This window comes from Sinohyriopsis cumingii, chromosome 7, assembly GCF_028554795.1.
Source record: "Sinohyriopsis cumingii isolate HCF-2022 chromosome 7, ASM2855479v2, whole genome shotgun sequence".
NCBI classification, from domain to species: domain Eukaryota; kingdom Metazoa; phylum Mollusca; class Bivalvia; order Unionida; family Unionidae; genus Sinohyriopsis; species Sinohyriopsis cumingii.
The window spans coordinates 59,481,018-59,500,650 of record NC_142967.1 but is presented as its reverse complement, the minus strand read 5'-3'; the positions used below and the strand labels follow the sequence as shown (position 1 = coordinate 59,500,650).

The 19,633-nt window shown below is 35.0% G+C and overlaps 1 protein-coding gene across 2 annotated transcripts in view; it reads right to left on the bottom strand.

Moving 5' to 3' along the window:
* Nucleotides 1-19,633, bottom strand: part of LOC149795344 (uncharacterized) — a 188,925-nt gene that overhangs the window by 135,757 nt on the left and 33,535 nt on the right. For both annotated transcript variants that reach the window (XM_089965113.1, XM_089965115.1), the window contains 2 exons: nucleotides 13,396-13,480; nucleotides 8,869-9,021 (listed from right to left, as the gene is read on the bottom strand). In XM_089965113.1, coding sequence (XP_089821239.1) covers nucleotides 8,869-9,021; nucleotides 13,396-13,480 — 238 coding nt within the window. The remainder of the gene's footprint in view (nucleotides 1-8,868; nucleotides 9,022-13,395; nucleotides 13,481-19,633) is intronic.

Genomic DNA, 19,633 nt, shown 5'->3' with positions numbered 1-19,633 from the left:
GAGACTGCTGCTGCCTTCTAGTGAGGTATCTTGAATCAAATATAATACAGTACAATACAACAGATTGATAGAGTCTTCCATGGTAAAAAATAATAAACAAAGTGTTATTTCTTTAGGATCTGTTATCATATTTCAAACAGAGTTGGGCTGAATGTAATCAAACACAAGAACAGAGATCTTCCATTCTGAATCCAGATGGTCATATCCTGATGTTATCATTGATGGATTTCTTCTATTCTGTGCCAGTGCAAAATATGATCTGAAGTTTAGAGCTGCCACTGTAGTTCAACTTAGTCCACTTGGGTAACCATCTTGGATTACCTAAAATCCTTTGTTTTCAGCAGGTTTCCAAAATTCTCTTGCATAACTGATAATGTGCACATTAAATTTCACTTACACTAACTTCATATTTTCTTAAATCTACTGTATTAATTATGGCAATAGGTATTAGCTTATTCTACACCAGTTATTACACCAAATCCCTTGAATGTTGAGCTGTAATTATAGTCAAAGATATTATGCCTGATATTTAATTACAACAAAAAAAAAATAATGAATCCAAGTATTAGAGACATGGAAGTTATTATTACTCCTTTACTCCTTGAAATTTGGAATGAATACACCACCATTGATGAATAAACCTGATCTCTTGAATATCTATAGAACAAAGGACCAATTATCTGCCATGTTGAATCTGGCTGCTGGCTGAGCAAATTTTAACATCACAAAATAGTTCTTGCATTATACTGAAACAGAAAAATAATGTCAAAGATCCATGAAAAGAACCATTATGTAGCCTTTTTGGTCAAAGATATTTCATGGATGATGAATTAAACACACAGATATTCCTGGATTTAACTGTTAGTGCAATCGCACTACTTCCCCAAATAGGCCATTAGCTGTCAGAGCTCTTGCCCATTGGTAAGTATGTATATGTTAACCAAAATTTAGCAATATGGAAGATTTACGATCTGATCCATTGATTTCCACCATGGCCTTGATGATGTGACTGAGACCAAACCTACCAGATCCAGAGTTTGTTGCTGCGAAGAAACTTCTTGTAGGTAACAACTTGAGAAGGTTGACTCACTGAATGCCAGCTAAATGGCCTCAATGATAATCTAGTATAGAAACATTGGTGTCAAAAGTTAGTCTTGCAGACACTGCTGTTTTCATGAGCAGAGAATTTGAGGCAACTCTTTTCTGGTGAGATGTCAAAGTATGTCATGTGTATTACCCATATGAGCCAAGATGACAGTTTGAGAAGTTATATCCACTTTCCCAGCCTTGACTGGAAATGCTTGTGAATCAACTCATTTCACTCCAGATAAAACTTCAGAGCATACACTGGATCCCGTCTGAATGTCTCTTAAGATGTGTCAGTAAAGCAGATGTCATACCATAACTTCTGACTGACCACTGACAGCAGCTGATTCTTGGTGACAAACTAGGTTGCATCATAAGAATGTCTGAGCAATCTGACCAGGTCAAGACAGACTGGGCAAATAGAGAGGACATGTAATTTACAGACTATGCATGCCAAAGCCAACAATATCAGTAAACAGATTATTTATTAAAGGAGTTTCAGTGAGATCATAGCAAATGGCTCAAATTTGTTTAAATTCAGTCTGGTTGGAACCCAGGAGGCTCCACTTAAGAAATGGTGTGAGTAATTTGAACCTGATGCTGATCAAGAAGTCTGAGAGGTCTTTGTCATGAATGACTCCTCTCTTCCATGATGGCAGAAACTGTAGGATATTATGGAGCAGTAACCCTTAACGGTAATTGGGGACAACATTTTCTTCTCAAACAGCTTAAAAAAAACAGTCAGCAGGACTGAGGCACTCAAACAGACAATGTTATTGATTTTGCACCAGTCCCTGAACACGTCACTTTCCCTCATAAGCCTTTCAAACGGAGGACCTTCTTGCTCATGTGATTCTTTCCATAATTGATGGGTTAAATTTTTATGCTCCAAGGCTCTTCTGGCAAAAGTCATGTGTGAAGAAGTTGGTCCAGACAAGGATAACACTTGTTTGTATGTTTGTATGAGAAGATTCGGCTTGGCCAGGATATTCTGTGGCAGATCAATAGATAGAGGAGATCATTAATTGATCCACGGTTTGTCCAAAGGTACTTCTCGCACCTAAATTTCTGTATAAAGGTTTGGTACCAGAACATGAGGGGGGAGTGTATACAAAAGCCCACAAACCCTCCCAACTGACAGAAAGGGCTTTGATGTTCCAAGTCTCAGGATTCAGTGCTGGAGAGGTGAATGTGACAGTTTGTGATTTCATCAGGTCACAAAAAGATTGATCGTCAGATGTCTCTACTGTAGGCAAATTGATGAAAGATGAGTGGATAGATACACCATTCTGCATGGAGTATTTGGCCCTTCCAGGACAAAGTATCAACCAAGATATTTAGTCTGCCATGAATATGACTGATCTGGATCATGATGTTGTGATATGGAACTCCCAGATCAGAAAGCAGAGTTGAGATCATTTGGTACCTCCCTGTTTTTAAGGAGGTTTGTCAAGACTACTGAGTTCTTGAACGTTATGAAGAGATTCTTGCCATGAAGACAGTCTCTCCAGAAATGAAAGGTCACAATGAACCTTTAATCTTTAAGAAACTGATCTGAAGAACTGTGTCCTCTCGATAACATTGGCCACTGACAATGTCAAAGTCTGGCAATAGATTGGCTCCCCAAGCACATGTACTTTCAGCTATACACATGGTCAAGTCTGGTTAGTGTTGTTCAAGAGGTATTCTTGTCATGTGACAACCTTGCTTGCACCAATGATCTTGGAATAATACTATCTTGTTTGTTATGCTGATCTTGTTATAGAGCAGCAAGACCAACTGCAAAGGTGCATGTTGAGGCAACCCAGTGGGATTATGTCTGCTGCTGCATTGAACAATCCAAGGAGATGCAGAAACTCTATAGCTCTGATTTTCATTCTTGTCAGAAATGGACTCTGCAAGTTTAAAGTTTCTAACCACTAGAAGTTGGGGAAGATTACAAGATTATGGTGGATGAGAAATTCCATACTCAGCTGGACAAAAATCATACTTTTCCCAATTGATAAAACAAACAGAGATGATTTAAAAGAGATTGATTATTCTTCCTTCCTCTTTATCAAGAATCAAACTTACTATACATTTCCAGAGTCTATCATCCAGGTGCACCGATATCAATGAAGATGAAGTCACCAAGAACAGGGAGATGACACAGTTGATTAGCATTATGATGACCAAAGCTGAAAGGGAGAGCAAGAAACTGATGAAAACTTCCTTGGTATGCAAATGAGAAGAATGTCCATCAGGATGGATAAATGTTAATGTGAAAATATGCATTGGTCAGGTCAGGATGAAAAGCAAACTCATTTGGATGGATGTAGATGTGGACTGATTTGCCGTCTTAGTTTTAAATTTCAGAGGAAGTATAAACTGATCTAGTCAACTCATGTTTATGAGTTGCCTGAGTTTGCCAATGACCTTCCTGACAAGAAAAACCTAGTGTAGAACCAGGAGATTGTGGATTCTAAACAATCTCCACTGCTTCCTTCTTGATGAGCATAATAATCTCTTGCAGTAAGAGTGCATCTTTAACATAGTGTGATGGTATGTCCATCAGGAAAGAGGGAGAGGCTGGTTAAACAAGATTTGAAACCCCTCACAAATTTTTGGGTTTGACACTCACCTTGCAGAAGAAGGCTCATCCAATACTTTTTGAAGTGTAAGTGTCTGGCACCCACCCTGCCTCTGAGACTGATTAGCAGGTTGTCTCTGTATATTGGGTCAAGAATGCAGATTGTTTGGGAATGTGTGCAGCACATGATCCTTTATCCCTTCATCTCATCACATCTTTGAGGAAGGGTTGGCAAGGGTTCATAAGGTGATGGTGGCTGTGCAGCATGAAAAACACCTTTATCTGCCTTATAAAAACAGGCAGTCAAACTGACAGCAGCATAGTTTTTGTCTAGTGCTGGGAGATCAGTAGAAAAGGCATTGAAATGGGTCTTATACCAGCAGGATGGGAAATATGCTGGTAAGTGATTCTCAGAAAATAAGACTCTACAATTGCTTAGGTTGCTGATCTTGGCAGATAACCACTCAACAACTTGCTTGATTTGCCCAGATTGCAGGAGATGACAAAATGAAGGGTTGGCTTCCTCATCATTGAGATTAACCAAGGTGTTGACTCTGTAGACTGGTGTAGAAGAGGCAGTGGAGGGCATTCTGAGACTGGTAGCACCTAATATATTTCCTCTATTGCAACCTTAAAGCTGTACTCATTCTAATCTATCTGTCACTAAGCTCCACTGTGAAATTAACATTCCACAGCTCTACTGGCTGAAGCATATAACGATATCATACAGAAGCTTCAAAGTCAGTGAACAATATAAATCTACTCGTAATACCACATTGCTTGATGAAAAGGTTGGCTTTGGTTTGGTTTGGTATTTTATTGCACAGCAGCACATATAGGTTATTTAGTAAAGTGCCTTGCCCAAGGAAACACCATAAAAGTTGACCCAGTCTGATCCAGCTGTAGTATTCAAACCTGTACCCTAACTGCTGAACCACTATGGCTCTAGTAAGGTTCAACAGCCAATGCAGCATCATAGTGTGGTGTGGCAAGATGTCACAACACACGTAAGTCATGTATAAACCCCACACATCTGAACTTACAGGCTCCAAGGCCCACTGGGCTGCCTAGAAAATTATCAACTGAAACAGAAGAAGATGGATGAACTGGAAAAATTTGGCCTGAACTAATCAACTGTGTTGTCACTTGTTCCATTAAGTGATGCACATGTAACTCCAAAGATAGCATGGACAGTTGTGGAAAAGTCAGTTTTGACCATTTCCCCAGATGTTACTGCAGGTAAAATACGTCATATGTTTGTAAAAGGGGAGTAGTGGCATTCCCCACCAGGCAAGCTAGTGACACCATATTACATGATCTTTGATGTCTCACATCTCTTCCTGTTCTTAGTGACTGTACTATATATAGATCATGTATCCACTGAACAACTTGTACACATGCACTATTTACAGGGAAGACACAAGTCATGAGAGTCCTTGCTGGTCTTAAAACTTCTTGCAGTTAACACTTTCTGTCATCATGTTTATTATGAAAAGAAAACAAAGTAAAATAAAGGAAAAAATAAATTAACATTTGTCTGTGTTAACAAACTTAAGAAACTCCTCACACTGACACAAGGGATAAAAAAGGCAATAGTGTGCCAAACATGAACTACAACATCTGTTACATCATCATGTAGACCATGCAGTCAAAGATCACATGTTCAAAAATGGATGAAATTATGATCAAATTTAGAAAAGGATATTGGATCTGATTGATTGTCAGTTCACAGTGAAAGCTTAAAACAAGTACCACTTGTGATGGCAAAGATTGGTAATGGGCAAGAGCTATTGCCCTTTGCTTATATAATATAGACAAGAAGGACAAATTTTCTTTGTCTTTTGTGAGAGTTGTATTCGGGGGGGTGGGGTGGATCATGGGGCTTATATTCCTAAAATTAATGTGATCGTGGAACATATTTGAAGGAGCTCTCTGAAACCATTTTTTTTATAGTAAAATATGACTTTCTTCAATAATATTTAAAAGATTATACCTGAAGAGAACTACTACAACCTTGAAAATCCAGCCCTCCCATACTAACACATATTAGCTAAAAAGCTATCTGGAATCGGGTCATAATTAGTACTTCCAGTTCAGTACCCACGAATGTAGTTCTAGTCTATTTTTAGAACATTTTTTCCTCTCTCATTTTGGTGGTGAAAGAAGAGCTATATTTATGCATGTTTAGTAGGGATTTAAAGGTATAGGTCATTGTTTATTCTTGAGAATATGAGCTCAGGGTGTGGTGTTCCATGTGTGTTTTGGCGACAGTACACAGTGAGTAATAAGGCCTTGGTGATGAGCCGGAAGTGAAATCTGTGTTCTGTTTACAATGCTGCTCTGTTGACAGTCCAGCCTCTCAAAAAAAAATGCAGGTCAACCTTTGACAAGAACATCACCGTGAAGTCATCTTTGAAGGTATTTTAAATTTACATATGATTCGTACTGATTGTCGCACAGTGGAAAGGTCAGTATTGAGAAACAAATGTAGAGAACAGATAGTAAAATGAATTGTGTTCTATGTCCTGTCAGTCCATCATTGTGGCAGTAGAGTGATCTCCCCTTGATACTAGGATTGGCAACACATCATTTGAATTCCTCTGTTATTACTTCTGCTCATGCTGAGTAACACACTCTGTACAAAGAGGCTTCACAAAATCCACACTAGCATTTTGTTACTGGTTACAAGTTTTCTACTTTAGAGCAAGTTCGAGGAGTTTCATCTTCATAGGTAAGAAAACTCCATCAATAAAATTCCAACTTTTCTGTTCTTTCTTTCTTTGACAACAAAGTTTCTGACTTCTCAGTGTTGCCACTTTGCTATCTTTAGTTCACATACTTAGGCAACCTTGGTACAGTACCTACAAAGGTTGTGATGGCATTCTCTCACATCAGCATATTTGATCTTTGTAGGTCAGGTGTGTGATATTGCCTTATTATTTCAATTGCATTCAGATATACACAGGTAAATTTTCTATATTATCTAATCATAGTGTTCACTGTATATATATAACTGCTTTACTGATTTTACCTGTAAATACCATCATTTGATTTTCCCTGTATAGACCATCGTTTGCTCTTCCTACAGATATATCAACGCAGTCTTTGTAACCCCAAGTGCAAAGCATTCACAATGCTTATTCCAGGTTAGTGATGCAAAATTAATGCCTTTGTGCAGGAAACAAAGGTGTAATTAATGCTTACATAGCTTATCTCTGTGTTTACTAGTCTTCAGCAGTTACTGTAAACATATCATGCCAAATATAAAATCAGACTAAAGTGATCTTGACCCCTTTTCTAGCTAAAATTTGTTTCACTGATCTTATATTTAAATTATTTATAACAAAAGATTTTTTCAGTCTTCTATATTAAGATTCATCCCCTAACCAAGTTTCATGATTACTTACTTGAGTGCCAATTCCATGATTCTGAAATACAAGAGTCCTTCAAAGGAATTGATTCTCCATTAGTTGAACAGAATTTCCAGGAGTTCAAGACAAGACCATTTATTCTTTTAAACTGCTCAGTACTGAAACCATTCCAAAACTTTTGGTTGAAAAGATTTTCAATCTGCCACTTTGGCAGCCACATTGGATGTAAGATTGGCCCCAATTTCATTTAGGACCAACTGAAAACCATTACAAGACTATAGTTGAAACCTCATTTTCAAATGACCTTCATTCAGGAGAATTAGTGACAAAATTTTCAATATATTCGCACATAGCCACATATAAGGTCAGATCAGCACCATTTTCATTCAGAACCAACTACATATCTTAATTAGTGCAAACCTCATCACTTAGAAGAAGTAGCAATAACAAGATTTTCAAGATGGCTGCTATTGTGTCCATACTGGATCATAAGAAATATTCTGGCAAAAATCCAATGTATAGTTGATATAAACTTTCCATTGGCCACTTTAATGGCCATATTGGATATCAGGTTGGCACAATTTTATTTAAGACCAACAAGACACTAATAAAACGTCTTATGGTGAAAACTCCAATGATGGTATGGCTTTATGTTCAGGTGGAGTACCAACAAAAAGTTTTTTTAAGATGGTGGCAATGGTGGCCATACTGGACAAAAATGATATAATTTTCATTTAGTTTAAACTAAACAACTAAATACCATCAGAAGTCTTTTAGTGAAACCCCATGCTGATATGATCATCTATTCAGGAGTAGCAGTTACAAGATTTTAAAGAGGGCCACTGTGGCTGTCCAAGATGAACCATTTTTATCTATCACCATCTAGATATCATTAGAAGTCTTGTGGTGAAAACCCCAAATAGCAATTGCAAGATATTCCACATGGCTGCAGTAGTGGCAATATAAGACATCTAATCAACACCATTTTCATTTAGAACCAACTAGAAATCAAGCAGTCTTATTCATGGTTAAAACCCAATGTTCATGTGACAACCTATTCAAGAGATGTAGTGACAACAAGATTTTCAAGATGGCTGCTGCGACAGCCATATTGGATATCTGAGCATCAGTATTATCATTGAAGACCAACTAAACCTTGAGATAAATATGTTAGTTTAGGTGGAGTTGTGATAACAATCTCATGCTAATGGATTCATGGATGACATACTGATGAAGAGGTCATCCCATATGCTCTCTTGGTCAATGAGCAGTAGAGCAAGAAAAGAATTTATCCAACATGTCATGCTTAGTATCAGACTCTCGTGGTTGAGAACAGAACCCAGTTAATCTATATGACAGATGTGTGCTCATACCTATAGATTAAAACTTCTGGACCTTCTAGGCTGGTTTGTAAGTGGCCTCATATACCTAGACTACTCCATTCCTCCTCACCTACCCCATCAAATATCACACAGATTAACCTCTAAGTGGCAAAAATCATTTTCAACATGGTCACCAACTACTGAGAGTTGAATAAGCCCCAAAATATAACAGATGGGGAAGCTGATTCTAACTATTATGGTTAGAAACCTTACCTGGCTCATGTATCTCAACTAGACTTAAAGGTCCTGACCAGCTAGGTTCATTACAAAATTGCCTCATATACAAACTGCTACACATAAACACCATCTGCACTTGATTAACTCCAATAGATCAGATTCATTAAATGAGAGAAAGAGAGAGGGAGAAAAAGTATTGCTGCTTAATCTTTTGCATATGCCCATGAATATGGCTTTCCCAATCTATAAAAAAATCATTCTTCTTCTCTTAATAAACACTTGCCTCATCATTTTCAGTTCTCTCCAAATCCAGCAGTTCTTGAGATCTCTTCTTTTTGTCTGTGACTTTCTGCACTATGTCAGCAAGATATGGCTCTGACACGCGACCCTTTCCACATAGCTTCTTAAGCTGCATCTTCAGTAGTTTGATCTCCATCTGTATTTTAAAACCAGGAATGTATTTTGGTAACCTGACCAAACTGAAAAGTTCCATAACCAAAAAAATATTGCAACCAGACTCAAAACATATTTTGATAAACTTCCTATAGATTTTATATTCTAAATTTTTTTACGTTAAAAAAACAATGGGATTAATTTGATTAATTTATATAATGATGAAATTACTTTTGTTTTTCAAAATGTTTTGTGATTATGTCCAGGAACAAGTACATATCTTGTTACATTTCAAACAGAGGCAAATGTCTGATAACAATTTTGTCAGAAAAGAATGACATCTTTTATTGATAAACAATATCCATCCAAAGGTTAACCATGTTCACAGAAACAGGTCACCAAAACAACTCCTTAAATTACTCATCATCAGTGTAAATTTGGGGAGTATTCATTAATCCAAATGCTCACTAAAACTATACGCCAAATGGGCTGACTGGAAGCAGTGACAAGGAAACCTTGAAAGCCTGTCACTAAACTTTACTGGCTGATGGTGGATCATTTGTTGATGACAAAAAAGTGTCCATTGTTACCTTACTCTCTCAAAGTAAGTAAATAGTACTGAGTAAGGGCCGAGCTAGGTCGTGATGATACTACATTGGAGTATGGCACTGAGTATGTTTCTTATCAGCTGACTAAGAAGAGGAGATTATGGAGTAAATTTGAACTCTTGATTTCTTTTCAACCATAATACAAGATGATTAATTTAGCAAGAAACATTGAATAAAACTACATATCATAACCATGTCAGTCTTGTTGTTTGTATACAAGGCCAGAATATTGTCTTGAGGTACAATTCTTTATTATGACAATCTCACACAAGGTCAGGGTGTGTGTGTGTGTGTGTGTATATATATATATATATATATATATATATATATATATATATATATATATATATCAGCACCATAATATTAATTTTTTGTATTAATACCTCTTTTATTGAATGAGAATATATAAGATTTACCATATTTGGATTTTGTTGCAATAAAGTTAACCACAGAAGAGAAAATATAACTTGATTGTGATATGTGAAATGTAAAATCTGCAAAGAGAACACTTGCTTGACTTCACACTTCAACTAAAGCGTATTTATTTGAATTTAATTGAATTTATATAAATGGAATTAAATTGGCTGTCAAGTTGGTGAGGACAACACTCACAATGATGTAGACAACTAGTAAATTATAAAATATAAACATAAATAAATTATGTTATATAGATTGCTAGATTAATCAAGTGTTGTTGAATTGAATTTAGGATGTCAAGTCAGTGAGGAAAAGCACTCAAAATGACTTAGACAACTAGTAAATTATAAAATAGATACATAAATAAATTATATTTTATTGGTGGCTAGATTAATCAAATATTGTTGAAATGAATCTAGAATGTCAAGTCAGTGAGAAAAATGCTCATAATGACTTGGACATCTATTTCCCCAAGAAAAGGAATTATATATTTGTAGTGTCAAGAAACTTCTCTGTATGCCTTTAGTTTCATAGAACCAATTAAATATAAAAATATTAATGCATAAATAAATAAAAGTTTTGATCTGTGATAACAACACTTACTTGAGCATATAACTGAATTCTTATAACAAAATGATATAAGAATATGTACTTGTCAAATAAATTAAAAATGAATAGAATTCAAATAATTTAGAAGAGAGAAAGGAATTAAAAACAAAAATTCTTTAAATAAATATTGCTTTGTGCTTAAATAAACTTTAAACAAAAATTAACTGTAAAAAATAAAACTTAAAATAATTAAATAAATAACTCACAATAACTGTGATGTGCCACATTTGATTGCTGCTAAGCTGACTGATCCCGTACAAGCAGCCCACAACTCCTTATTTACTCTTGACAAAACCCACGATCAACAGAGCCCACAAAACTCCTGAGTTCTAATAAAACCCACAAAACCCACAACCAACACTACAGAGCCCACAATTTTTGTTGGAATATTCAAACAAGCATGAGCTAGTATTGCATATGTATATTTAGTCAATTTTCACAACGATTATATATAGAAAATACTAACTCGATATTTTACACATTACTACATTGCGACTGTATTTCCCAAGAATAAAATCAGTTTTGTATTTCGCGGTACATACTTATGCTGTTGCTCATAGCAATGGTTCGGAAACTGTGTTATACACACTTGCGATATTACTGAGGTAGAGCCCATAACAAAGAAGTCAACATGTGTATGTACCAAAGAAATGATGAAGAGAAAATCTAACTAATGCCATGTTGTATACAAACTAAACAATAGGGGCTATAAACACATTGAGTATGTATTGTACAGTCTTAAACGGTTAACTAGATATCATTATTAATCAATCAAGGTTGCCAGATGGTGACATTGATATTCCCTATTTTCGCTAACTCAAAATATGTAGACTATTACCAGCTAACAATTAATCGACGAAGTAAATGAAACAGATGATCATAGAAAATATTAATATCAACTCATTTGAGCAATTCACTGATTACACACTGATTTTTTTATATATAAATCGATCCCGAACTGGACCGCTTGTATGAAACAGTGGTGTTTAACGTGTACGTGCATGTATATTTCACTCTATATATGCAGGTTATACAATAGTTTACGATATGCTTGACCCCATTTACATATACTAGAACTGTGTTTATCATCTGCTTAGCCCTATTTTTATATACAAGAACTGATCCACTGATTATCAAACGTCAAAAACTGAAAACATAAAGCTCATTGATAATTGCCATGTCTTAGTATTATATTGAAGCAACAAAAAAAAACAAAAACTGATCATAATGTTTAAGTACAAGTTTGCCTAGATCAGGAATGCCAAAACATCAGAGAAAGAAGTAGTGATAAGTGCTTTCGTGAAGAAGAGTTACCATAACAAAAGTTTTCCAAATTGTTAAAAAAAAATTGTTTGATCAACCTTTCTGTACTGGTAAAGTTCATTGAAGAAGAAGAATGATCAACACATGCAACAATATCATCAGCTTTTAAAAGTGACAAAAATGTACAAAATTTACCCCCAAAATCTGCATGTGCAACTTCTAAGAGTGTTAAAAACTCTTCATCATCTGTTAAGTCTTTAACTGCTGATAATGAAAGTGTCAGAAAAACATAGTTTTTCAAAGAAATCTTGCACTACATCTTCTGACATTTTGAAGAAATCACCTAGGATTAGAATTGATTATTCTTCTACTCACACAGGTACGTCTGCATATTTTGTTGAGGATTTTATGAGAATAATTTTAAGGGCATTGACTGCTTACCTGTGTCTAAGAAAGAATCTTAAAACTTCTGTTTATGTTAGAAGCATCAGACACCTGCATGTGTAATGTTAATCTTGGGATTTTTAAATAGGTACCATGGGACAACTGCCAACAATGAACACACCTTTCATTTTATTGTGAAAGATCAGTTGTAAGGTGGCATGGATCATTTCTTTGCCCATGATTCTATATGATACTTACATTATATTATATCTAAGTTAGGCAAATTCTCCATTAATAAAAACTTGTCCCCCCATGGTATGGTAATCTGCCGGTCAGCCACAATTTGAAGTTTTATTTACATTTGCATGCTTCATTTGAGATATTTAAAAAAAAATGAAAACACAGACTGAAAGTCACTGAAACATTATTATTTATAACCATGCTGCAATAACAAAATAGTTTAGTAAGTGCCAATAACAACATTAAGTATCACAATAATAGTGCTCAGGGATACACACCACTTTTGTCCAATTTTCTTTGAAAAACATCACCCAGTCTTTTTAAAGTGGGTCATACTCCCACCTGATATTGATTACACATTGCCACTCTTCCTGCTTCATTAATATGTACTTTTCTAACAGGTATCCTAAAGGAAATAATTCATAGATTCCTATGAAAAATTCATTGAATGGTTCCCATTTATTTTTGTCTAACAGGTATTTGCACCAGAAACATAACAAGGACAAATTCCTCTATTAGGCAATGCTAATACACTTACAATGTGATCATTTTGTTTAAAACATAAATAACATATTCTTTCAAATAAACTATTTAAAAAAAACATTACATCTTAAGTTATAATAGCTCAAGCATGTTTTAGGAAAAAATAATCTGTAAAAAATTCAGACACTTTTCAAAATCAAAACCCCTAACAACCTAATCCCAGGAGTTATCCAGAACCTTCCTCTAAAATTCCTGGACTTTTCATAGCCTATGTGAACCCTGTAGATATAATAGTACACCCAAGGGTCGAGATTTGGGAGACATCTGACAAAAAATTTATGAAACAAGCAATCCTGCAAACAACAGAGGTGCAACATTGAACAAGAGATTTCACAGTAATAATCTGTGCTTACATTATCTCTCAGCTTCTCTTGGTCCTGCTCCATTTTCTTGACTGCATCAAGGTCTTGTTTTTTCATTTCTGCATCAATTTCAAAACTGAAAATGTTACAACAATATGCATAAAGTCCTTACTTATAAAAGTTCTGGATTAATAACAAAGAATATTTAAGGGTTCAAAATATCTTAATGTCTCCAAACAGAACAATTATGTACATGTATTATATATACTCACTTATAAGTAAAGTCCTGTTGCAAACTGCATAGACCCAGATCCACTATATTATAATGCATTGGTAGATCTGGGTCTATGCAGTTTGTTGACAGCAATTAGTCAAACAAAGACTCTAACATGCTGGCTCATTATGCAGTGACAGATCAATCTGTGATGTTTGCAGTTGGATCTAACTTATATGCAAGTACATATGGTACTGCATTTGATGGAATACCCACACTGTGGCTTACAAAATTCTAGCTGAGTACATACATACTGCATTTAATGGAATACCCACTCTGTGGCTTACAAAATTCTAGCTGAGTACATACATACTGCATTTAATGGAACACCCACACTGTGGCTTACAAAATTCTAGTTGAGTACATACATACTGCATTTAATGGAACACCCACACTGTGGCTCACAAAATTCTAGCTGAGTACATACTGCATTTGATGGAATACCCACGTTGTGGCTTACAAAATTCTAGCTGAGTACATACATACTGCATTTAATGGAATACCCTCGCTGTGGCTTACAATATTCTAGCTGAGTACATACATACTGCATTTAATGGAATACCCTCACTGTGACTTACAAAATTCTAGCTGACTACATACATACTGCATTTAATGGAATACCCTCGCTGTGGCTTACAAAATTCTAGCTGAGTACATACATACTGCATTTAATGGAATACCCTCACTGTGGCTTACAAAATTCTAAAATTTAGTGATAGTTTCCACTCTGAACGTTGTGTAATTATACTGAGCAAGACATCTGCATCATAGTTTGAATGGTTATATAAAATCAATTCAAGCCATTAATATAAGCATTTCTAGATTATTTTTTCAATAACATGTAATCAAATAAATCCACTGTTGGGACTTATTTTTATTGAAAACATCAAGCCGCTGTAGAATTTGTCACTGTTGAGTGGAACCTAGCCACATATAGAAGAACAAACTCCCTTATGTCTATGTTGAGAGCTAGTGTCCACTCCACTGGTCATTTGTGAAGTGACTGACACAAAGTGATTCAATAAGAATACATGTAAATGAGACATATCATCAGTGTGTATATCATCAAGAATGCTACATGTTATATTATAACACTCCATAATGATTCTAGGATAGTTATTTGTATTACCCAATAATCCCTATGCATAGAAACGAAAAGTATTCTAACACTAACAAAACCATCCTCTTATCATTTAGCAGCGGTATTTAATTCAAATGTATCCTCAGAGTCAAAGGCTACAAAAGTGAGTTACTTGAACTCATCAAATGAATTTTGTTTCCCTACCTGACAAATGCTCCTCCTTGAAAGATTCACACATGCAGTCTGCCAACATCATTATTACCATTGATGAGCATAAAGTTAAAAAACCATGATGATAGATGCTCATAAAATTGCCTTTAATGTGTTGATTATAAACCATGATCAACAGACTCAAGGCAAAAGACTGGCTCAGTACAGAAATGATACCCTAAATATATACACAAAAAGAAAGAATCTCCATAACACAAACATTCCAGAAGCTAAGGATGAATATCTAACATCAATGGTTTTTGAAGTAACATTAGCCGAAGGTATAAATTCTGATGCTAGCACTTTTGGCTGCATACACCACATGAAAGCAAAATAAAATGGAAAAACATACCAGATAATTGTGCATATTGTCCAAATGGGATCCCAAAATAATCTCATAAGAAAATGAGGGTGCGGAAGAACTCTTGAGACTTACAAATCTCTATTTATCTTGGAGGACTTGACACAATTGCTTTCAAGCTACTACAGCTGGTGAAATGGTAGAAGGATGTCAAGTCTTCATAGGCAGGATGAGAAGATCATAGTGGAATCCTCCATCAGTTTGATTTAGATTGGGGTTGTCACTGTTTGCAGATTAATTTCCAAAAGTAATTATTTGATATTTTATATAAAATTTTGACCTCCTGTGTTTAACTAAGAACAAAATTGATAAATTTCACCACGTTCATATTCTGTTTTCCACTTCTTCCACCATTATTCCATTAAAATTGTAAGAAACATTTGGTGGTATTACTTTAATATCTTCATTGAAATATTTTAATACAAGGAGATCTTTCTTATCAAATAGCATGAAAAAACATAAGTTAAACAGCCACTAAATCTTTAATTATGGTGATTTTATTGGAAAGCTTTAAAAGAAATTTAAAAAAATGCATCATTGTTTTTGTTTCTTTGTTTTTTTTGTCATCATTGTTTATAAGTGTTTTATTGCAGTCAACAGGTTTCAAAAGAAATTAAAATTATTACAGATCCAATAATTAATAATGCTGAAACTTCATAAATGATTGATTGCTATACCTTGGCTTAATTATCACATTCCTGGTACCAATCTTTTGTCCCATGAACTTTATTTCAGAGGAATCAACAATGGATGTACTTCCAAAAAATAGACAAATTTTTACACACTCAGAAAAATAGTTGACTTCAAAGAAACTGGAGAGTTTATAAACATTATTCAATGAGGAATAAATTAAGTAAATATAGCTCAATGTTTTCAATGGTGATTCAAATAATTTCTTATATTATTATAAGCACTAAAATTCATGTTGAAGGCACAAACTATGTCGGGTTGATGATAAGACTTATTTCCTGATATATGTTCTTTGGGTGGAGGATGAAATTTATGGTACAGAGCATTCAGCAGCAATTAGGTTTGGAGAAACTATATTAGTATTAAACTTTAGAACACTGAATATTTAATTTGAGTAAATGAACCAAAATGACCATGTTACTATACATTTTAGTCAATGACCACATATGCAAAGGCATCAGATCACTAATCACCAATTTCCCATACAACTTAATGTTACTACTGGCACAAAACCAGTACTATAATTAGTACACCTACGCTGTGGGCTGGGGTACTGTTCCTGTATGTGTCAATGAGTAGCCTGGTGTGAAGTCCTATAAATCAGCCCCAAATCTGTAAAGATACTGATTGATGTTTTGGGGGCTGATATTGTCTATTATTTAAAATGTGGAAGTCCAAGGAACCACTTTTGTATGCACATGTTGGTGTGCATTTTTTACACTAGTATTTTGGGGGGTTTGAGTTAGAGTCAGTTGAAGGGTACTTTTGGCAATATGTACAGAATATTTCCAAATCAAATCCTATTTTTGACAAGTTGTAAATGCATATAGAATAATACAACCCTACTTACTGTGGCCATTTCAGATTTCGCGTTTATGTTGGATGACAACTTTGAATGAACCTTTTCTTGAGAAATTGCACACAAAAGTATGAAACTGCAAATTATTGCAGTTTTTCTTGAGAAATTGCATGGGGAGGTTTTCAATGTGTTTTAAAGTCAAACTTGTTGCATAATTCATGCATGTCATTTTCAGCAATTCTGGTATTAAAGACATACTATTACTTTAAGTTTTTGTTATTGTAGATGACTTGCTGTGATGCTATTTGCAGATGATACTTCCCTTGTGACCTCTTTTACAGGCCTGCACAAGTACAAAGGATTCAATGATCTTGATAAAACTTAAAGCATGGTCAAATGACATACTTGTTATATTTAAGACTTCAAAATCAGACATTTTATTAATTGCAAACAGGCAAACTGACTTGTCCTATCCAGATTTCTCTTTAGACAATATGGATTTGCTTCCTGTCAAAAGCCAAACACTTTGGACTAACATTATCGTCTGAGCAAGTGATACTTTTCATGACTACGTATATGTCCTAATTTATCCCCCACCCCCATACAGGTCTGTTTGGTCTATATGATCACATTATTTATTTACCAATAGACGCTTTTAATGATGCACCTTACATAGAATCATAGGGCATAGGGTCATATCTAATGTTAAATTCCTATAGATTCCCCTAGGGTCATAATTAATGTTAAATTGCCATTTATGCCCATATGGTCATGCATAATATTAAACCAAAGATTCATACTGGGTCATATTTAATGTTAATTCTTTTAGATCACCACAGCACCCACCCACCCCATCCCATATCACTGCCCCGAACTACTGTTACTCAGTGTTTCTAATGGTAATCCAAATAATATGCAAAACATGGTGTTTTTTTAATCAAAATCAAAATGAATTTGAAATAAATTTATTTCAAAATTTAGCTAATAGAAATTTAAGGTTTCCAACATTCTGATTATTACTACATGTACCTTATGTACTAAGGTATTGAGAAGGTTTTGAGATACAAAATTTCTGCATTTGTATTACGTACACATATGACAGGAATAGAATATAATATCTTGATCGTTCATCTTACCAATTTATTAGGCAAAAAAAATGTGTTTCTGGTCAGCCAACCATCCCTGTTTCTCACTGCCATCCATAGCAATTTTTTTCCTCCATGGTAAAAAAAAAATCCAAAAACTTTCCACACATGCATCAGCAATTCAAATTTGAGGTCAATACTCAAGGTTACATATGTTTTCTGTTCTGGTTTAACCCAAACAACATTTATATCAGGGTAGACATCTTACACTATAGGACCACCAGGGCCCCCAATGACATTAAGACCAATGCTAGCTGAATAGGAAAGCTAGGCCCCAAGTAGAGTTCTTACATCATTGAAAGCACTTTCTGAAACTCATCAAAAATTTCCTGCAATCCCACAGTACCAGTAACTTGAAAATGCTACTGGTCCTGTCCATAAACAACTGGTCCTTCAGTTCATCATACAAGACAAAGTGTAGTCAATGACTAATGTTAAATTCAGGAAGACTAATGTTAAATTCAGGAAGATATGAATAGTAGCCCTTAGTGCAGGTTCTTTATATAATGAAACATGGAACATAATGAAAAGCACAAAATAAGATATTTATATCACATGTCAAATTTATTAAATTGAACAAAACATGGTCACTATTTATTGACCAAGACAATGATGCATACTATCCATCTGATCCAGATCCAATAGCTCATCCAGAAGCTGAGCATCATACTCTAACCATTGATGACCAGTCTAAACTACAGTCTGAATAAGAATCAGGATCCTCAGACACAACTTGTTATCAATGACAATGCCAGAACCAGACCAAGTTTCCAACATGGTACCTAACATGCAGCTGCTCATGAAATTAGGTCTACGGAAAGATGAGCTCCACCAATTGCTGGACCTAGAGCTGGATCAACTGCAGCCACATCATTGAAAAGCAGCTAAACAGTTATAATTCATTCAGCTCAGCATTGGGAATAATTTCCATGTATGTAGCTCAGCGAATTTTCACATAATTGTTAAGAATGTTGATAAATTTACTTAATTCAAATGTCATATAATTTTCTTCAAACTAATTTAGTTTTGATTAAGGTATGTTTATGATACAATTTATCAAATTTGTAGACGTTGGTTTACCTGCGCACACATCAGCTCCCATAACTAATTCGTCCTGTGTCAAAAATGAACTTTTCCAGAACACCATGGCCAAAACGGATATTACAGTTGTACACAGGTCAACCTTTATCATCATATATCAAACAAGTATTGTTGATTTGTATGTTGATACAAATGGCGTTCAGATCATTTTTGCACAAAACCAATTTGGTAACTTTATTTACTTTTAGATAGACTCACATGTAAAATGCATTATACTACAAAGATGTGAAGTCACAATATTTGATAATCAGTTTGTTTTTAAAAAGCAACATTCAACAGATCTATGTCTCTATGTTTTTAAGGAAACTGTTAACTATTATTGAGAATATGGAAGCCCTGTGTTTTGCATGATTTTAAGATGCTAGTATGGCCTGTGATGCAGTCATTCATTGGACACTCTTTAAAAAGTTTATTGATATTCAAATACCCAATTACATAATTCATACTTTAGTTCACTGGTATGGCAAACACTTGTACTATGTGCATTTTGGAAGTGTAATATCCAGCTCCTTCCATGTAACCAATGGGGTGAGGCAGGGAGGTATTCTTTCCCTTTTGTTATTTAATATATACAAAGATGAGTTAAGTTGCAAACTGGGTCACTGTCATGTGGGGTTACGTTTGACAC